The sequence below is a fragment of the Acanthaster planci genome, linkage group LG14 (genome assembly GCF_054643075.1).
Source record: "Acanthaster planci isolate LZ-2023a linkage group LG14, COTS_SCS, whole genome shotgun sequence".
In the NCBI taxonomy this organism is placed as follows: Eukaryota; Metazoa; Echinodermata; class Asteroidea; order Valvatida; family Acanthasteridae; genus Acanthaster; species Acanthaster planci.
Genome location: NC_141790.1, coordinates 326,382 through 347,825, shown reverse-complemented (window position 1 = coordinate 347,825; position 21,444 = coordinate 326,382). Strand labels below are relative to the sequence as shown.

The window sequence follows — 21,444 nt, the reverse complement described above, 5'->3', positions numbered from 1 at the left end:
GTAGCTGTGATGAGACATAGGGCTGATCGATCGGTCGACATTGTCAGTATGTTAGTATTAATTATTGTCAGCATTATGACAAAATTAGGGAGTGTTCAGCCTTTGTTTCTGTTTTCCTTCCTCCATGTTTTGTGAGTCCCTCGGATCACTGCAAATTACTTGAGGCCACGGAGCTCAGTGCGGTAGCCCTTTAAAACCGAGGTTAGAGCAACAGAGCTTTATCGTGGTTCGAACGCACTTCAGAGTTGTAAAAAGCAGGTAAGGAGTTAAAATGATTAGAACAGCTAGGAGGGTACCGATAGCTCTACTGAGTGGAGCGTTAGTATTCCTCTTTTTTGAATTTTTTTTAGTATGACCGATTCGAAAAAGAGGAATACACGTAGGCCTACTAACGCTCCACTCAGTAGAGCCATGGAGGTGTTTTATTCCTCCATGGTAGAGCTAACTAGCTAGGGGATTTAGTAATGGATAATGTCTCCTATAATAATGGTCAACTATGTTTGCACCTAAATTCATTGAATCTAATGACTTTGTGTCTTTGATTATTTATGGCAGTATGAAAAAAATACATGTACAACTTTTCTTTAACATTGTCAATATTTATGCTGAGCACACAAAAAGTAAAATTTAGGTATTTCCAAAGCAGGTGTACTGTGAGGGCTTTTCCCCTTTGTCCCATGGAGTCCAGAGGAAGCAAAGGAACAGCCACTACTGACCAATCAGAGACAACAAACTAGACCCAGTGACATTGTGCTGACCGTGAGAATCCAGGTTTGGAGTTCGGGGGATATGGAAGATGTTTTGCTGAAAGTGATTTCTCAATTTTTGATGTTCTTAGAATTATCTTCACAAGAGAAAGGCAGTTGTACTGAGCCTCTAAGGCCTTGCCCCTTGCAATTCCATAAAAAAAATGGATTAGGTCTTCAGGGGGACAACTTGCCACTCTGCCACACCCCCACATAATACTCTACATCACTGATTACAATTTTCATGTGCCATGAATTCCCAAAAGTTTATCCTGTGTAGAGCACAGAAGTGGATACATAACACGCACAGTTTTAGTGTAAAAGGTAATTGGCATGAGAACCAGGGCATGGACCTACATTCGTGCTTACTCCACACTTCCCAGTTGAAATTGCATCAGGCTTCGGTACTCTATGTGGCTGTACGTGCTCTCTAAACCTGTTCCTCCTAGGTATTGAACCCCTTTCTGAGCTGACCCCCCTCCTAAAATAAACAGGTTCCCCTTTTAAAGTCATTTGGTTCATGTCCACAGAACTCAAGCAATGTGATGGTCCAAAATGAAATCTTTGCCCCTCCTTCATATAAAGGAGTCATCTCTAGGTGCAGAGCCGACACAAAATTTCTGTGAGGAATGCGCACCAAATATTCAGTTTCCATCCACACACACACACATATCAAATTTGAAATAAGAGAATGCTTTGAATGTTGAAGGAAATTGGCAGTAGGAAAATAAATTGGCCTTTATGTACCGGTACTTGGAAATCTTCCTAGCATTCAAGAAATGATGCCGCAAACACTGCATATTTTTCCTCGCAGGTGAATCCCAAGGAGTTCATCATTCTGAAGCAAAATGGCGAATCATGAAGCTCAGTTATTAAACATCAGCAGGACGTCACTCTTGTGCTCCATGTGCCATGAGAGATTTAAGGAACCCAAACTCTTGGAGTGCTTGCACAACTTCTGTCAAAAATGCTTGGCTACCACGACAAAGTCTTCTGGGGCCCTTGGGGGTAGTTGCAGTATTCAGTGCCCACTCTGCAATAAACGAACAGAAATCCCCAATAGCAACGTTGCCAATCTCAAAACCAATTTTCCACTTGTCAGACTGATTGACACTATCAGAGTCCAAGAGCAAGTTTTGCAGAGTGAATCTCCTGTGAGTAAGGCTGTGGTTTGTGGGACTTGCGATCAGAAGAACAAAGCAGTGTCACGATGCCATGACTGCAGTATGTTCCTTTGCCGGAGCTGTCAGACAGTGCACCGTCGCATTGCTGCATGTTCTCATCACATGGTTACTTTGTTGGATGACCTGCTTTCTGGGAAACAAACTCCAGTCTTAAAGAAGCAGCAAGGCAGAGCAGAATGCATAAAACATCCTGGTTGCAAAGACAGAAGCGATGTGTACTGTGAAACATGCAAGGAGCAACTCTGCAAAGAATGTGCTGTTCTTAAACTCGATAGAGGCAGGCATGGAATGGCTGGAACTTGCACTTCCAACCATCGGCATATCAGAGTAGAAACTGCAGCAGCTAACAATAGATCATCCATAAAGAACATGATATCCGGACTTCAACAAAAGCTTACTGACTTCAAGTCGACTGCCAAAACCATTGCAACGTCAGGACCAGAATTGGACAGCCGTGCTGCCAAACTAGAGCAGCAGGTCAAGAACTTCGCTAACAAGGCCCGTGTTGACATCTGCATCGAGGAAGCAAGTCTCCTCAAGAAAATTTCACAGATACGCCAGGACCAAGCGAAAACCCTGGAAGACTGCGAGGCGAGAATAAACACAGCAATGGACCACATGATCGATGCCACCGAAGCAGCAATGGAGATTGTGGATAACTCAGAAGACGGGGATTTCCTGATGTTGTGGCCACTCGTTGAGAAGGGCTTGCACAACCAGATGAGCATTAGGCCCTCTGACATCTATCAAGGGCTATCCCACTGGACATTTCAAGAAAACAGGTCCATTAACCTGGGGACATTGAGCGACTCTTCAGGCTACAGTTATGGAAAGGGTAATTGGTCCCTAAATTTTGTAGGTTATATTGATATTGATGATACACGGACATGTGTATGCAAAATACTTTCATATTAAATGAATATCACATTAGTCCTAATTCAGGCTAATTGCCATTCAGAGACTGTGTTTTGTCATTCACAGTAGTCTTACAGTGTTTTTAAGTTCAAAGTGTCATATATTTTGTTCTTCCAGTCATGAAGAGATAAATTAATGTTTCATTTAACCAGAGTTTTGCTCACCCTGACTTTAATCTGTTTTTATAAAGTCATGCTATGATGGTGGCCAACGACAGACAGGTGTGTACATTTCACTTGTACAGTTGGAATAAAGCCACTAACATTTTGGTCTAAACAGTCATACACTTGAAGCAAAAATGCATTGCCCTGTCACATGGAACCATTACACCTTTCCCAGTTGCTTCCCCTCGATGTGATGAAAACTTTTTCAACTATTTTCTGATCAAAGCTGCAGGGTGCAAAAATTGGTTCCTTACATTTACCTGTTTTTGAAATTTCTGACCCCGTCTTTTAACTGTTTGTCATACAGAACAATGGTTTAATGCTTTTGGATGACAAACAGGTGTGTGCACAAAGTGAAACTGTGGTCGACTTCATCATATGGAGGCACTTTTTTTTCACCTGTCTCAGTTACTTCCCTCAATATGTAACAAACATCTTTCAATTATTTCCCAGGCATGAATACAGCAAGGCAAGGTCTCTTTGACCAAATGCAACGTACTATGAAAAATGATACACCTTTTGGTGCTGCAGTCTTTCCAACGAAAGAAGGAGCAGCGTCAGAGACGGGTGTCTTTAAAGATCTCATTGAGCGGTTTCCACCGCCACCAAATGGAGACATTAGTAGTTCTCAACAGGAGACAAGTGGAAAGAAGACATCAGGCAAAATGTTGAAATCGCAAGGTAGATCACTTAAAGCTAATTTTTTGCATCTCAACTGCGGCCATCAAGAAACTTTGTTCCAAAATGTTTCTCAACATAGCTATTTGTGTGTGCTGGTATAGAAGTGAGATCTTTTTTTGTTTCTTTCCTTCTTTTTTTATTGCCTATTTTCATCGGGTAATATTTACATAAAAACTTAATCCATTCCATATGAAATAGTTGCTGTGACACTAATGACACTGAAGTGACACTGAATCACAGATGTAGCAAAAGTCCTGTCTGGTTCATTTTTAAAGACTAGTTTATACAAGTTTTCTCACTTCATTTCAGTAGCCCACATTAATTTGATGCCTGTTATTGCACTACAAAATTTTCAATTTGCCATATATTGTTCAATTTGTTCTCTGTTTAGTAGCAACATAATTGCATCTTTTTTTGAAGGGAAATCATGTTGTAGAGAGAAGTCCTCCACTTTTGATTTCGGGGCTTCAGCCTCTGACAGTTCAGCAATCTTCCAGTTGGTAAGTTCCACATTGATCATGAGACATCCTTGAGCTTTAGCCAGACTATAAAGCCCAAGTCAACTTTATTGTAGACGCAGACTTAATACAGTAATTGTTTTTTCTTTTGTTTGGCTTTGTTTTCATTGAAATAGAGGCTCCTTTGATTCAGCAGTGTCACTTTCAAAGAGCTGTTATTTTAATTGTTAACCCACATCCAATCTTAGCATACGTGTGCACTCACTTATACCTCTGGTTACCTTCACTCAGGAACATTTGTCCCTGTGGAAGTTTAAAACGGAGATGAAAGATGAGGAGATCATGTACAAGCAGCAAGCTTGTATGTACCGCTATGAAACATTCTCAGGTATCTGGAAGGAGCGAGGGATTGGTAACATCAAATTGCTGCGCCACAAAGACAGAGGTGTCTTACGTCTCATCTTCCAACTTGAGCAGGTACTACGTGTTGTACTTCTAGGGATTTGGTTTTAAAGTCATTTATCAAATTTAACAAGTTTAAAGACCAAATATGTGACCGGCTCTATAAAAATGGGTAATAAGTCACCAGATTCAGGTTATGAGGTTTTGATATGGCTGGATTCTGTAAATATCAAAAGCTACAATTTGATATAGATGTATGAATGACCCATGTAGTGCACTGCATTCCGGAGATATATAATTATTTGTATATTCACATTTTTGGATTCAATAAAAGCACTTTTCGAGCAAAAACTCAATAGTGTAGTGCTTAGAAACACAATGCTATGTAAGATTTCCTACCGAATGATCAATTTTTCATCTTTATTAATCAGTATCCATGTTTGTAGTCACAAATTTTGAAACAAATTAATGTTATAGAAGCTATCAAAGGTGAAAAAACAACATCCCATTTTGGATGAAATTTTGCCCACTCCGAATAGAACAGGCCATTATGTGATTTGGCATTGCACGACTTGTTACTTTTTTTTGCACAGCGGTCGACATATTTTCATGACCAAAAAGTGGCATGAAGTTGGCACCCTTCCCTTCTGTGCATGTAGATAGCAGTATTTCCTTTGGGACAATTCCTCTTCTGTATGGCATGCAACTTATGACACTCATGAGCTGAAATCTTCATAAGTTACAGAGAGGGGCCGAGTTAATGTCGATGTAGACAGTGTGTAACTCCACAGAACAATTTCACAGAAGCAAATACATTCTGTATTGTCTTTGCAGATTTGCAACTAAAATGGAAGAACAAGTCAATTTGTAACTATCTGTGGTTAAATGTTATGTGACTGCACAAACAAATTTGAGTGGCCTTATCGTTCAAATATCCAATAATTGTTTGTAATCAATCTATCAAGTAATGACTTCTCTGGTCGTGTTTTGCAGGAGTCAATAGTATGTGCTAACCACTACATCGACACTCTCATGAAGCTGGAGCCCCTGCAGTCCTCGAGGCATTTGTGGCTTTGGCGTGCCACCGATCACTCAGAGGGTCTGTCCTGTAACCAGCAATATGCTGTCAAGTTCAAGACCTCAGAGCTGGCCAAAGAGTTCAAAAGTCAGCTGGAGAAACTCCAAGCTGTAAGGAAAGGGGAAGAGGAACAACTCCAATACACAGTGAGACCAATCTAAGGTGTTATTTTGATAATTGGTGGTTGTACGTTGACTCGGCACATGTTTAATTTGCATAAATCTGGTTTTTTCATCCTGAAAAATCTTGCCCCACTTAAATACCGAGCAATCAAATCTTTATAGGACCAATGACAAGTGTATACACCTTAGAATCAATTCAGTGTTTATACTCACTGAAGGCCGAGTACAGTAGGGAACTATCATAAAGGCTGTAGGGTTGACACATACAGGTGTATTGCCAGATTACAGAATAACCAACCAAAAGTCTGGGGTAAGGCTATCTACGTATATAGTTACGAATTCAATATCTTCCCTTCAAATAACTTATACTATATGTGTCTCATTCTCAGGGAGCAGTTGGAAGTGGAAACTTAAGCTGGTTGGGGAGCAATGGTAAGTTGCATTTTGGCATCAGTTCAAAGTCTGCTGATTGTGGTTGCACAACAGATAAACCTCCCCACAACAGTAAACCTCCCCAGATACCACTGAAACCTCGCCGCTTCTTACCAGGTGCCTCCCCTAGGCCTCCTGTAGAAAGTAACCTGCTCTCATCCTCCGTGTTTGGTGCGGCTGACGGATCATCAAGTTTAGGTTTTGCCAGCATCCGGGCAGGCAAGCAAGGAACCTTTGCCGGAGGTAAACATTTGATGAGTGTCTGGTCAAAGACTTTGGACGTGGGTAATTCCAGAAACTAGGGGTCCAAAAGTGTGACAATTTCGCGTCCCTGTTACATCTGACCTTTGTTATTTGACCTTTTTTTTTTTACTTGGAAATATTACTGGAATTGATTTCAAATTATTACTATTTGTTTGGTAGGTACTTTGCATTAATTCATCACTCTTGGAAATTAGAACATACAAAATCATTTGTCAGATGTGACAGGGTCACCAAAAGAAATGAACCCCTAATTTTTGGAATTATGTAAGTAGCATTCTGAGATTTTTTACCGTTGCTGAATCTTTATTCCAGGATTTCCATCTTGACTAAACTGAGAAACTGTTGGAGTAGATGGAGTGAACTTTGCTCTTTTTACACTAGTTGCATGCAATACCCACAAACTTCAAGTCCAGTTTTCATCGGTGACAAAATGACGGATGGTCATCACATCACGGAAAACCTATATCTGCACCGTCAGAAGTCCATATCAATTCAGTGGCATTGTTTTTTCATCAGCTTCAGGAAAAGGCTTTACCTTTGCCCAAGCTGGGGCTCCCGTCTTCGGTGCAGCCACCAAGGAGGAAGACGGGGAACAGGAAAGCCACGAGCACGACCCCCACTATGAGCCAATCATGTCATTGCCTGAGGTACAGACAGAAAACTCTGTCTTACTGTTTATTATTGCACAAAGTTAGAATTGACAGTAAAAATGAAAATGAAGGTATACTGTTGTCCAAATCAAGGAACTTCGGCTCATATCAGCTGAATTTCTCTCTTCTTATGAATGCAGTGGCAAATTGGAACACACTGTACAAAGTCCTGAACACTTTTGAATTTTCTCATTTTTATCATTTGTACATTGGTTTTGTTCTCTCCTCGTGGTCAAGAGTATAACTTCATGTTGATATTTCAATACTGAAAATGAAAAGCTTTATATACTCTCTGTGCAGTTACTCAACATTCGGAGGCCCATTATAAGTTAGTGTCACTCTTTAACCTACAAGTGTGAACAGCCCTCTTTTCAGGAATAGCCCTGTTTCAGCAAAAGGAAACTACAGTATTCTCAAATTTTTACTCCTACACATGGTATGCCCTATATATTGTGCGGGACTATTTCTTGCAGCTCTCACAAGTCAAAACGGGAGAGGAGGAGGAAGAGGTGATGTACAAACAGAGAGCCCGTCTCTATCGCTACGCCAAAGAACTGGGCGTGTGGAAGGAGCGAGGGATTGGCGACGTGAAGCTGCTGCGCCACAAACATAGCGGTGTCCTGCGTCTGATCATGCGACGTGAGCAGGTGAGGGCTGTCATTGTCATAGTGTCATTCACAACAGGATTAGAAACAGGGATGTACAGATGACTGATGATGTACTGTTCTTCAAGTGTGCACTTTCCTATGGAGCAGGTGGAGGCCCACTATCCACTGAGCACCGTAGGAAAGGACACTTGTAAACAAAGTGTGTCATAACCAGAATTGAGGTCTATTGTTACAATTAAAAACTGGACAGCGCCTTTTTTTTAATCTGTTACATTTTTGTTTACCGAGTTCCAGCTGTTTACAGTTGGAAATTTTCTCCATTTAAATATTATGAAAACTGTTATCAGTTCCAAGGTTTGGGAACAGCTACCAACTTGGAATTATGACAATTACTGTATGAATTGCAAGTCTGACATGTGGGTACTTCAGACGTGTTTGCAACATGTTTCATCATCATGGAACCGACTCAAATCAGTAGTATGAGACTGACTTAAAAGTGAGACAAAACTTTGATGAAACTGTAGGTTTAACACTTGCACTTTTTTATTGTTTCCAAGAAGATCAATTGCATTAATGAGTCAAGTATATAAAGATGGCATGGACACTTGCTGTATGTATATTGTGAAGCATACTCAAAATGGCTCCCAAGATGGCATTATGACAGCCACTGTTTAAAGTGCAAACTGATATAATGGTACTTATGATGTGCTTGGGGCATGTTTCATAATTGCATCAACTTTCATCAGTGGTACGAGACTCAAAAGTGAGACATGACTCCACTGAAAACAATGGGATTGACATTTCCACTGTTTCCAAGAACATCAGTCGTTGAATAACCGGAACAATGCTCCATTTCTACCGTATAACAGGTATTGAAGTTGTGTGCCAACCACCGGATCACTACTGACATGAAGCTAGACCCCCTTCATTCCTCGGACCGATCCTGGGTCTGGCATGCCGTTGATTACTCTGAGGATGAACCTTGCCACGAGCAGCTTGCCATCAGGTTCAAGACCTCGGAGCAGGCCCACGAATTCAAGCGCAGGCTGGAGGAACTCCAGGCGGTCAGAAAAGAAGAGGAAGAGAGAGAGATGGAGCAGAAGACCGAGGCAAGTGGGCCCCAGGAGGAAGTGGGTGAGACCAAACCAGAAGGGGAGGAAATCAAGAGAGAAGATTCTGCAGGAGCAAGTGATGAACCAGATCAAGAGGTGAGTAGATGAGGAAGTAAGCTGATAGAATTTAAAAGACTTCCCAGATTCAATGCACACACCCCTAGAATCAAAGGAGGATGCATATTGACTAATGTTGCCACATACAGCAAGGAGATACGTCAGACTATCTGAGATCTGGTGCAGGTCTCTCTGAGTAGATAACTGAGGAAAAGGTTCTGTCCTCATTGTTCATTGCTTATTACGTGTGTATTTTCAGACAACAACTGAAGATAATTTTGCCAAGTTTCAGCCCAAGGAAGGTGACTGGAAGTGCGAGATTTGCTGGCTGAACAATGGGAAAGGTGACATGGCCTGTGTGGCCTGCATGACACCCAAACCTGGGGCTGTGTCCTCCACAACAGCCTTAGCAAGTGACACAGTCAATCTCCTAGGAGCAACAGCCCAAACTGGGAAAGCAAGCAGCTCGGGAGGCAATCTCAAATTTACCTTTGGTTCTGCTTCTGGCAGTAGTTTTGCATTTGGAAGCTCAAAGTGCTCAGATGGTACTGCCAAACCATCTGGTTTCAAATTTGGAGGACCTGTTGCACTTTTTAGTGCAACCCCCCTCTCAACACCTAGATCTTCAATTTCCACTGAAACTGTGAAATTTGGAGCCACACAATCCAACACCACATTGACAATTGCTAAAGAAAGCACTCAGGCTAAAATAGCTCCTACCACCAAGTTTACGGTTGGAAGTGGCTTTCAAAAGTTTGATTTTGGTGGAGCAGGAGATAAAGCCACCAAACCAAAAATACCAGAGAACAGTCTCAATGGCGGCTACACTTTTGGTGCTGTTTGTGCTCAAAAAGTGGATGGAGCTGGAGCTGCCACTTTGGTAGCTGCAGCTTCCTCAGAAGTTCAGGTGACCCCAGTCAAGCCATCAACGGGGTTTGTCTTTGGAGCCAAGTCAATCACACCTCCTACCACCAAACCAAGTGAGGCAAAACCCAAGGGTTATTCATTTGCAGACATGGTCAAGTCTGAGGGTGCGGCCTTCTCCTTCTGCCTGGATGTCAGCAAATCACTCCTGATGAGTTCTGAAAAGTCGCCAATCAAGCCCAAGTCCCCTGGCCTAAACAAATCTCCGGGATTCAACAAGAGTGGGGACAGTGAGTATTACAAGGATGATGAGGGTGAAGAACAGTTAACCCCACTCAAGTCATCAGTTGGGCCCAGCATTGGAGCAAAATCAGTTATATCCATGTGTACCACCAAACCAAGCAAGGAACAACACAAACAACTCTCCTTTGCTGATATGGCCAAGGTTGAGGGCTCAGCATTCTCATTCCGCTTGGATATCTGCAAATCGTTAGAGATGAGTTCTGGGGTTTTGCCCTTCAAGCCCAGGACCCTGGATTACATTCAATCTGTGCCAATCATTAAATTGCCCATATGCATTCAAATTAAAACTGGGGAAGAGAATGAGACAACTAAATTTAGCCACCGAGCCCAGTTGTACTGTTTTGACAAAGACTCCTCTCAGTGGAAAGAGCGTGGAATTGGGGACATTAAGCTCTTGTACAACCCAGCCAATGGGAAATATCGTATTGTCATGCGCCGGGAGAAAGTCTTAAAGTTGTGTGCCAATCATTATGTCACACCTATACTCAACCTGCAGTCAAATGCTGCCTCAACAAAATCCTGGGTTTGGATGGCAATGGATGCCTCAGATGAGGAGGCCCAAATGAAACAGCTTGCCGTGAGGTTCAAAGCAGAAGAGGTAGCACTGCAGTTCAAGAAGGCAGTAGATGCCGCCAAAAAAGACATTATGGCAGAAAATGGAGGACAGACGGATGAAAAGAAAGATGATAAAGAGGAGGTTGGTGACGAAGCAATAGAGAGGCAAGATAAAGAAGAAGGTCCAGATGACAGCCTCGGAGAGAGAGGGGATATTGATCAACAGGAAGGTGACAGTGATGGCAATGAAGATGTGGACAATGATGATGATAATGATGAAGATGTTGATGAGACTGAAGAGGAAGAGGGTGAAGACCAAGGGGAACACGATGAAGAGGAAGAGAGACAAGAGGCAGTGGAAGAAGGTAAGTCCAACCTCTTACGAGCTTACAATTGATTTGAGACTTTTTCTTTCACGGCTAGCATGCATGAGATACTACACTACAGAAAAGCAGGCTTTTAAGAATTAATTCCACATTTTGAGGCAGAATAATAGGAAAGGTCATTGACACCTTCCTGCTACCAATGGATATGACAGTGGACATCATCTGGTGGCAAGCATCCAGAATCTTGACTAAATACTTGGTTAATGAAGTTGAAGTATTTCTACAGGAGATGCTAACCTCTCGATTGTGAAATCCTGCGATCCCAACATCTCCAAGGCATTCTCAGAGCTGCTACGAACCTCCATCACTAGCCATGCCGAGGAGCTGAAGTTGGGAGTGGAGACCCCTACAACTTCAACATCTTCCACAAGCAAACATGGGGATGCAGGGGAGAGCAGCAAGGATGACAGCATCTCAGAGGAACGTGATGATATCCACTGTGAGGCAGTTGCTCAGCTCCCCAAGCAGGTGGGGTGTCAGTTTGTTCAGCAATGGAGTATGTGGAGAGCAATTTTAATTCACTTTATCAAACCTCGGATAAAGATGTTAGTTTTCCCAGGATACCACTCAGAAACAAGATGTTGATTGGGAACTTGAAACAAATTTGACAATCATCCTAAATGTGACACTTAAACAACTGGTTATTGTAATGCAGTCATTCAAACAGCTCTTGTGATTCTGTTGAAGTCTGTTTGGTTGAGAAGGTGTCATTTATTTAATAACAGGTAGACGTAATAACTGGAGAGGAAGATGAAACTGAACTCTTCTGCTCACGGGCAAAGCTTTATCGCTTTGACAAGGCCGCAGCTCAGTGGAAGGATCGTGGTATTGGGGATATCAAGATCCTGGGGAACACTACGATGAAGCGTTATCGTGTCATTATGAGGAGGGACCAGGTCTTGAAAGTGAGTAGGAGAGAATGGAACTTCATGATTAGAGTTTGTTTTTTGTTTAAGAATTACAAGTTTGAACATCACAGCTACAGCAGCAATCATGCCATCTTGTAAGATTTTGGAAGTGGATGAGAATTTACATGAAATCCTTTGTGGTTGCTCTCTGCAGCTCTGTGCCAACCACTACATCACCGCGGAAATGACCCTGGAGCCCAATGCAGGGTCTGAGAATTCCCTGGTTTGGCAGGCCATAGACGCATCGGAGGGCGATCCCCAAATGGAGGAGCTGGCCGTGCGGTTCAAGCTAGCCGGGACCACCCAGCGCTTCAAGACAGTCTTTGAAGAGTGTCAGGCAGAATTGAGGAAACAGAGGCAACAAGGTTGGTGTGGTAGTCTTTTTGTGTGTATAAAAATTCATGGGAATTATTTTCTTGGGGGGAGGGATTTTTTAATGTTTATGTTATATGTAAATAGTTTGTTACTTTTTTTACCAAATGTATGAATGAGAATCTGTATCCACTCTCGTTTATAGATGATGGGGTGTCATCTACTTCAGTAGAGTCACAGGGAGCCTCAGTCAAGGAACAGAAAGATGAAAGTCGAGATGATGAGAAGGTACAGCGGGATGTTCAGGTGTATACTGATCTTTTGAAAGGAAATACCCAAAAGTGTACAGCTTGATAAATAGACTTGAGAGCATCTTTGTTCCAGCCAAATCTTTCTCAAAGGCAAATGATGTAGAATTTATAAAAGGACAACTGTAAGTTTCAAATACATAGCTATCAAGAGAGACGCTGCTATCAATTTGTTTTATGTTGCTGTCTTGACTTGAAGTTTGCATCTTGCACTGTTCTGTTTTGTATGTCTGCATTTCCAAGATCATTTAGCATTTATAACCATTCTTTCATTCGATTAGGCATCGTCGTCCCCCACATCTGAAACAGAGAAACCATCATCAGAATCGTCCTCCACCAGTGAGAGTAGCAAGACCGAAAGTGAAAACTGATGTGGATCAAACAAGGGGGAAAAAAGGAAATTCAACACAGCTTACTGCACAGATATGGATAGCCAGTCAGTTCTAATCCAGGCTTCATCTAATATTTTTGCAACCTTCTGTCATGGAATGACACCTGCATTTTCAAACTGAGGGGTTAATGTTTCCGCATTCAACAAAGCAAGACATTTTGGACTTCCATTGGTGTATTTTTTTTTACGTGAGAAAGGAATAAGGTCCCAAAAGTTGAAGAGAAAAGTGTTTTCGATTATTGCATTATGTAACTAAATGTAAAATTTCTAATCTGGTTAAAAAATGAAAAAAAGAAAATGCCACCGAAAACGCTTTATTTCCCATTCAACATAAATGCAACAGTTCCCTCTCTCATTTTGAGATAGAAGGCACAGGTAAAGACTCAAAAGTAATTCCTAACCCAGAATGAGGAGAGTTAGAACAAGGAATCTTGTGAAAAGTTTTGTCCCTAAAGAGAGGCCCAGAAATAATCACTAGTAATGTTAATAAGGGCATTCGACAAGAAAAGACCAGAAAATCACTGATATTCAATTAAGTCCAGAATATAAATTAAGGAAAATTAGCCTGAGGTACCAGTAAACAAGGTGCTTTGGTGATGTGATACATGTGAAGACATGTTCAAAGCAAGAAACTAGCTAGATAGTGTTACATATTAATTCATGTAATTCTGCAGTTGCAGCAAGACGTCACTGGCACATTTTTCCTTGTGTTACTTCCACTTGGCCATAATGTCAAAAGAAAGTGTCCGATTTAACCCTGAAAGAGACGGGGGGTGGAGGGCAGAATCCACCCTCTCAACATTTTTCCCGATATCGGCACAGTGCATTTGTTTCAAGAGTTGAGCCTTAAGGAGATTTTAGAGTAACTCTTTGCGGTCATTTTGACGCAAATTTTGTGAAAATCAGACATACTATTCTTGCGCAGTGCGCAGGTTTCTAAGACAGGTCAGCCAAAAATGTATGTTTACTTTTTCCACAGCAGTGCTCAATGCATGCAGGCTGGCATGTATGTAGCGGTGAACTTCAAAGGATTGTAACAGCAAAACTACACAATAGTTGTTATGACAAGGAGTGTCTTTACAGGCATGTGAAGTTTCAAAAAAATCGAGGAAGGCACAGCCAAGTTCTAGTCCCCCTCCCTGGCTGTGAGATTGGCCAAAATAATCCGTCTCTTTTAGGGTTAAGTCTCCAATCAATTCTGTGAAATGACTAAAATCTTTTCCTCTCTTTTCCACCGCAAATTTACTTTATGAATCTTTGTTTTCATTATGTAACTTCCATTTTCTGTGGAATAATAAATTCCATCACGTTTTGAGTGGAAAGAATGTGTCCCTGTGTTTCGTTTTCTCTGTTATAAACCTGTAGCATGTAGGCCTCATACAAGTTTTCGTGGGTGCCAATGTAAGCCCCTATATCAGAAGGGGATTGAGGAATTTCATTTGAAGCCACTGGTTCATGGTAACAAAGTTGGGAAAAGAAATGGTATACGTTCTTTTAGTCATAAGTTTTGGGTCTCTGTTGCTTGCATTTCAAACCACACACAAAGATACTTCTCCATCATCCCTTGGGGTGACAGTAAATATCCTGGTACGGAATTAAGCCTACATCCTGCAGTTTCTTTTTGTCATGCGAGTTGTTACTTCTGATCTGTTTGGGCTGTCGCTTGTCGGATGGCACTGTATGTCGCGATTTCCCTTCAAGCATGACACGGTTTTCTGTCTTGGCAGAAGTACTAGAAACAATGTGCTGGGAAAGGGGACAGAATAATAAGCATAATCATTCTGTGGCAAGAGTATTGGAGCAGGTGAACAACATGGTTTTGCAATTTAGTAAGTTGGGTTTCAGATGTAAATGATAATTTCACTTTCTGAATTCTACTCAGAATCCAGTGCAGTGTCAGTTTCTTTTGACTTTGCTGACCACTTTCACAGCCCGACACACCCTGGCCATGATCATACCCAGAATTTGTCATCCCTGCACCTTTTTCTGAAATTTTTCAATATTAGTACATTACCCATTTTCCCAGCAATCTGGTTTCCCAAAGGTAGCTGTTCTGTGATATTTTGTGGTGGAGAATACTCCTTCAGATTACATGCGTGTCCAAAATAACGGGTGTGTTAAGCTATTATACAAACACACAGGAAAGGACATCCAGTCGGCAAGCATTTACAAATGATGCAGGTCTACATCTAGTACAAGGCCAGTAGAAGTGTTGCAGTCAAGTATTTTTGAATACCAGGTCACTTTCACTGCCAAATACTGAACTGGTTGGGGGAACAAAGCTGGACAGCACATGCAAATAAATTTTATACTGCTGACACTCCCAGTCTTGTAGAAATTTTGCTTTAGGTCTATTTGTCACAAAAACTTAGAGTTCATTATCCAGTGATGGTCTGAAGTCATTTGATTTTGTAATGTTGTCTTTGTGCATAATTTGATATCTAATCCCCTTGTTCTATTACTGATGTGCCCTAATGTGGCACAGTTTTGAATTTTTTCCTCTCGTGCCTTGCTGGAGCAACACTTTTACCTCAAATTCCATGATAAGGGAAATTTCATCTAACTCCATTTCATCAAATATTTTGATTCAAAACTCCAATTTTACTCAAGTTCCAGTGAACTGTTATTTTGGCTTGACTTGCCGACTTTTAGTGAGTGCAAAATGGACTCTAAATACCTGTTGGCCTAAGGTCCTATGCCCAAAAATGCGAAAATTTTTTTAACAAACTTGTGTGGAGGTACGTGTAAGTTGAGATAATAATTTTTTAGAATGAATAAACTTTAGAGAACCACTTACATGTTTTGGATTTTCTGAGACTTGTTTCAAGTTCGCCATAACGTTAGTAACACTCGGCCGAATTCTTGCCCAATTTCCGGACGCCGCCATTTTTCATGACACCTGTTTACTGATATGAAGGAGTATCTAAACAAATAAATTTAAAGGTTTTTTCAACAAGAGGTTTGGCAACATTGTGCGAGGCAAGTTAAGTGAACGTCTGCTGACAGTCGTTAGGGGAGTCTACCATCTGTACTTGCCTTTCCCTTTGTTCCCTCCAAACATGGAAGGAATAAATTCCTTCATGCTCCAAGCTATACAATGTAGTTCAGTATCGATATTTGGAAGTCAACGTGGCAGGCGTACTCATAAAGTACTTGACTACAACACTGTCACAGGTCAGTAGTAAGTCCATGACCGTACAGTCGCCAGGTTCCTACTTTCGCCAGGTACTGTAAAGTCAGATGGGTTTTCACAGTAGGACCTACCGCGTGGCGAGGTCAGGATGATTGGGCGGGCAGTCGGCCCATAACTTCGTTAACACGTTGTCTGACCTGAGCTTGGACTAAACATGGACTGAACATGTCAAATGAACAGGAGATGCTACAAAAACATCAGTGAACGTCAGAAGAAATTGAGGAATTACCTTCTAAAGTTTCTGAAAACGTTACTACCCTTCAAACAGTGCGTCCATCCTGCAGTTTGATCCCAGACCAGACTTTCCCTGACCGCAGTGTCAGTCGAGTGCAATGTCCAACCACAAATTTGGCCTACACACATTACACAGGAGGGCTGCGCGCGCCGAGTGCCCAAAGCTTTGACCAATCAGCATCGAATTTGCAAATTGGGAATCGGCTGTTGTTCCTTGCATGCAGTGAGCGGGCCGCAGACAACTTGTTCTTTGGACACCTGCTGTGTTGTGTCCACCGAGCTAAATTATAAAGCTCTATGGTTGTGTCCCTTTTCTTGCGTTTGGCGGGAGCTGGAGGACAAGAGGCGTATCCAGCGGGGGAAGGGGGCAATTCCCCCCCCAACGCATTTTTTTCTTTTTTTGAAGAATATTTCACAGGTGATTATGAAAGAAAGTTATTCATCAATATCAGCACTAAAACCATCAGAAAACATCATCAGCAAAAATAAAAGCAAGAATGTCATGTCGGGACCGTAATGCTCCCCAACGTCATGTTGAATACGCCCGAGGCAGTATTCGGGATTGAAGCTGAACTTCAATCCCGGAAAAGGATTCACTGAAAGGACTGCAGCTTCTCTATGGTATTGCGTGCTGGGGGATGTCCCTTTCGTAGAAAGCTGTGATGAGACACTGCCCTTTCGGTACATAAGGGCAGATCGATAAAACACAGCTTTGTGACAGCCAAGTTTACCTACGACAATGTAAATATGTGACTTTTGCAATAGTTGCTAGTTTTAGTATTCATTATTGTCAGCATTGGTGGTAAAATTAAGGGACAAATGTGTAGTTTTTCAACAAACTCCTGATTGAAACTTACTTTACAGTGTAGAGGTAGATGAGAGTCTGTAAGTAAGCATCTTGTGTAAAGAAAGAGAGGGAGATGGGTATTGCTTTACATTTAATTGGAAAATCAGTTCATGTACTGTAGTCAATTTGGGAATAATCTCTCGTTATCTATACTCACTTTTAAAGTAGACCAGAATTTTTCAGTAAGTGGTAAAATTATTCAATAACTGAAGACTACTTGCTCTGAAAGTTTTGGGACCACTTTACTTTCTGAAGTTTTAATTAAAACATCTCCCATGGTATAAAATCCAAACGTTTTGCTTTATAGAATGCTTGAACATTAAACTTCAGTTTGAATATGTCAGACTTCTTAAGTGTGATTCCATAACAGGAAGTGGCAAAATTGTGGACAAAGCATGCATTAATGTTGAATGATTGTCTGTGATCACCGTGCAGAATAAAAAGAGTAAATTTCTTTCCTCCTTTGATCCATGTCAGTTTTTCAAAATTGGTTTTGCCGGTCTCACAACTAAGGTTTTCTGACTTTGGAGGCAGTGTATGCTGGTGTCTCATTGAACAAATGTTTTTGTTTTTAAATTTTTATTCACAAAAACATCACGACACAAACCTTGTTGCCTCTGTTTCCTCAATTCTGCCTGGCACTCTTCAAAGACTGTCTCGAAGCGGTGGGTGGTCCCGGCTAGCCTTAACCGCACGGCCAGCTCCTCCATTTGTGGTTCGCCCTCCGATGTGTCCATGGCCTGCCAAACCAGGGAATTCTCAGACCCTGCGTTGGACTCCAGGGTCATTTCCGTGGTGATGTAGTGGTTGTCACAGAGCTGCAGAGAGCAGCCACAGGGAATCTGTTGTGTAAATTCTCATCCACTCATCCAAAATCTTACAAGATGGCATGATTGCTGCTGTAGCTGTGATGTTCAAACTTGTAATTCTTAAACAAAAAACAAACTCTAATCATGAAGTTCCATTCTCTCCTACTCACCTTCAAGACCTGGTCCCTCCTCATAATGACACGATAACGCTTCATTGTAGTGTTCCCCAGGATCTTGATATCCCCAATACCACGATCCTTCCACTGAGCTGCGGCCTTGTCAAAGCGATAAAGCTTTGCCCGTGAGCAGAAGAGTTCATTTTCATCTTCCTCTCTAGTTATTACATCTACCTGTTATTAAATAAATGACACCTTCTAAACTAAACAGACTTCAACAGAATCACAAGAGCTGTTTGAATGACTGCATTACAATAACCAGTTGTTCATGTATCATATTTAGGATGTAATTCATGTATCAAATTTGTTTCAAGTTCACAATCAACATCTCATTTCTGAGAGGGGTCCTGGGAAAACTTACATCTTTAGCCAAGGTAGATACAGTGGATAAAAAATGCTTTCCACATACTCCATTCCTGAACAAAGTGACACCCCACCTGCTCGGGGAGCTGGGCGACTGGCTCACAGTGGATATCATCACGTTCCTCTGAGATGCTGTCATCCTTGCTGCTCTCGACTGCATCCTCATCTTTGCTCGTGGAAGATGTTGAAGTTGTGGGGGTCTCCACTCCCAACTTCAGCTCCTAGGCATGGCTAGTGATGGAGGTTCGTAGCAGCTCCGAGAATGCCTTGGAGATGTTGGGATTGCAGGATTTCACAATCGGGTGGTTAGCATCTCCTGTACAAATACTTCAACTTCATTAATCAAGTATTTAATCAAGATTCTGGATGCTTGCCACCAGATGATGTCCACTGTCATATCTACTGGTAGCAGGAAGGTGTCAATGATCCTTCCAATCATTCTGCCTCAAAATGTGGAATTAATTTTTAAAAGCCTGCCTTTCTATAGTGCAGGACCAAATCAGTAAAATCAGTAAAAGGAATGTAACTCATGCATACTTGCCTTGAAAGAAACAGTCTCAAATCAATTGTAAGCTTGTAAGAGGTTGGACTTACATTCTTCCACTGCCTCTTGTCTCTCATCCTCTTCATCGTGTTCCCTTGGTCTTCACCCTTTTCCTCTTCAGTCTCATCAACATCTTCATAGTTATCATCATCATCATCCACATCGTCTACATCTTCATTGCCATCACTGTCACCTTCCTTTTCATCTGTATCCCTCTCTCTCTGCTGTTATCTGGACCTTCTTCTCCATCTTGCCTCTCTGTTGCTTCATCACTAACCTCCTCTTTATAATCTTTCTTTTCATCTGTCTGTTCTCCCTCTTAAGCCTTAATGTCTTCCTTGGCAGCATCTACTACATTCTTGAACTGCAGTGCTACCTCTTCTGTTTTGAACCTCACGGCAAGCCGTTTCATTTGGGCCTCCTCTTCTGAGGCATCCATTGCCATCCAAACCCAGGATTTTGTTGATGCAGCATGTGAACTGCAGGTTTATTTCAGGTGTGACGTAGTGATAGGCGCAAAATTTTAAAACTTGCTGCCGGCGCATGACAATGCGATATTTCCCATTGGCTGGGTTGTACAAGAGCTTAATGTCCCCAATTCCACGCTCTTTCCACTGAGAGGAGTCTTTGTCAAAACAGTACAACTAGGCTCGGTGGCTAAATTTAGTTGTCTCACGCTCTTCCCCTGTTTTCATTTGAATGCATATGGGCAAGTTAATGACTGGCACAGATTGAATGTAATCCAGGGTCCTGGGCTTGAAGGGCAAAACCCCAGAACTCATCTCTAGCGACTTGCAGATATCCAAGCGGAATGCGAATGCTGAGCCCTCAACCTTGGCCATATCAGCAAAGGAGAGTTGTTTGTGTTGTTCCTTGCTTGGTTTGGTGGTAGACATGGATATAGCTGATTTTGCTCCAAAGCTGGGCCTAGCTGATGACTTGAGTGGGGTTAATTAGTTATGTGTTAATTAACATTGCAGACATCATGACCTTCCTGTCCACCAGGATCACTTCTCCCTCTGCTGTCATCTTGACCTTCTTCTCTGTCTTGCTTGTCTGTTGCTTCATCACCACCCTCCTCTTTCTCATCTTTCTTTCCATCCGTCTGTCCTCCCTTTTCTGCCATAATGTCTTTTTTGGCGGCATCTACTGCCTTCTTGAACTGCAGTGCTACCTCTTCTGTTTTGAACCGCACGGCAAGCTGTTGCCTATATTAATGCTCAATGACATTTCAAGTGATTGTCATTAAATGTTTATTCAGATGTATATAACGGACATTTTACCAACCCTGCTGAATTATTCAAGAGTCCCATTCCAAACATGTCCACGCCTTTTGTGACCACTGTTTAACATCAAAGACCCATCCAATCTAACCCAAACATCCTGGCCTCGCGTCCGCAATGCCCCAGCACCTGTGTCCTCCGTATAATCAGACGGATTGCACTCCACATGTTTTTTGTAGGGTTTCTTGCCATAATATTAAAAGAACTATTACCGAGTACCAACTGCAAGAGGTAGGGTGGCAAAGAATTGTCCTGGAGTTTGTTCGCACGTAGAACTTGTAGCTAGTCTATGATTTTGCGTGATTAGGGATATGTATTATTAATATGAAATAATACAAACAGCGCTACGGTGCAGTGATGAATAGGCCTACATTGCATGTACACCGATGTACGCGTATATACAGAAGTACATGTATATGATTAGCTTTCTCAAGATGTATTGCTTACTAGTGCTAGACGTCTTAACCACTGAGCTTGCCGGGGTCAACTGGTAAAGCTGTGGGTACTGCGAACTATTTTCAAGATGTATTTTTTGCGTTGGTTAGCATTGGTTATTTACATTAGTTATTTACACGATTCTTCTCATTTTGGCTCCTACAGAGGGGGAAAATGAGGACCCACGGACTATTTCTGGAATTTCCTGCCAAGAAAAAAAATTATGCCTCCGACCCTGTCTTAAATTAACTTCCAAGAAAGAAAATGATAATCTTTAGAATGCCTGGAGAAAAACGAGTTATTTTTGTTTATCCCCGTTCTTCCCCTCAGCCTGACCCTCCCGCGGGGTAAAAAAAAAAAATTGGTTCAAAGTTTCTCTATCATTTGTGAAGTACAGCCCGTACGTTGATACTGTCCTCGAGTTTTTACATTAAACCGGTGGGTACGCTTTTATAGACTAATCCGATCGCGCCATAACTGCGGTTGCACCCCACTCACACGCACATTCCTCAGCCTGACGCGCGCGTGTATTGGGCAAATCACGACACCCTGTTGGTCGACGTACCACCTGTCCACAAGCGTTGTGCCACCTCAGTAATGGTTTCTAATTCTGGTTGTCGAATTACACTGTACACGCAAACATTTGCAAAATATTTCAGA

At 41.9% G+C, this 21,444-nt stretch overlaps 1 protein-coding gene and 1 long non-coding RNA gene across 5 annotated transcripts; one reads left to right on the top strand and one right to left on the bottom strand.

The window, feature by feature from the left end:
* On the top strand, nucleotides 1-14,229 carry LOC110977949 (E3 SUMO-protein ligase RanBP2-like). 4 transcript variants are annotated; one of them, XM_087145657.1, is made up of 18 exons: nucleotides 1-258; nucleotides 644-771; nucleotides 1,561-2,765; nucleotides 3,463-3,690; nucleotides 4,111-4,190; nucleotides 4,440-4,625; nucleotides 5,544-5,774; nucleotides 6,140-6,182; nucleotides 6,300-6,425; nucleotides 6,963-7,093; nucleotides 7,570-7,743; nucleotides 8,574-8,912; nucleotides 9,133-10,960; nucleotides 11,208-11,449; nucleotides 11,707-11,886; nucleotides 12,044-12,254; nucleotides 12,407-12,489; nucleotides 12,791-14,229. In XM_087145657.1, the coding sequence occupies exons 3-18, from the start codon at nucleotides 1,595-1,597 to the stop codon at nucleotides 12,878-12,880; spliced, it is 5,343 nt and encodes a 1,780-aa protein (XP_087001783.1). In that variant the 5' UTR covers nucleotides 1-258; nucleotides 644-771; nucleotides 1,561-1,594; the 3' UTR covers nucleotides 12,881-14,229. The 4 variants fall into 4 exon arrangements, with proteins under 4 accessions (XP_087001783.1, XP_087001784.1, XP_087001781.1 ...); XM_087145658.1 differs by lacking the exon at nucleotides 644-771; XM_087145655.1 differs by having other exon boundaries at nucleotides 647-2,765.
* Nucleotides 6,974-18,935, bottom strand: LOC147796729 (uncharacterized). Its single transcript, XR_015427664.1, has 3 exons — nucleotides 18,597-18,935; nucleotides 16,323-18,333; nucleotides 6,974-7,088 (listed from the first exon to the last, which is right to left on the bottom strand). It is a non-coding gene; the product is annotated as an uncharacterized LOC147796729 (long non-coding RNA).
* Nucleotides 18,936-21,444: the final 2,509 nt, after the last annotated feature.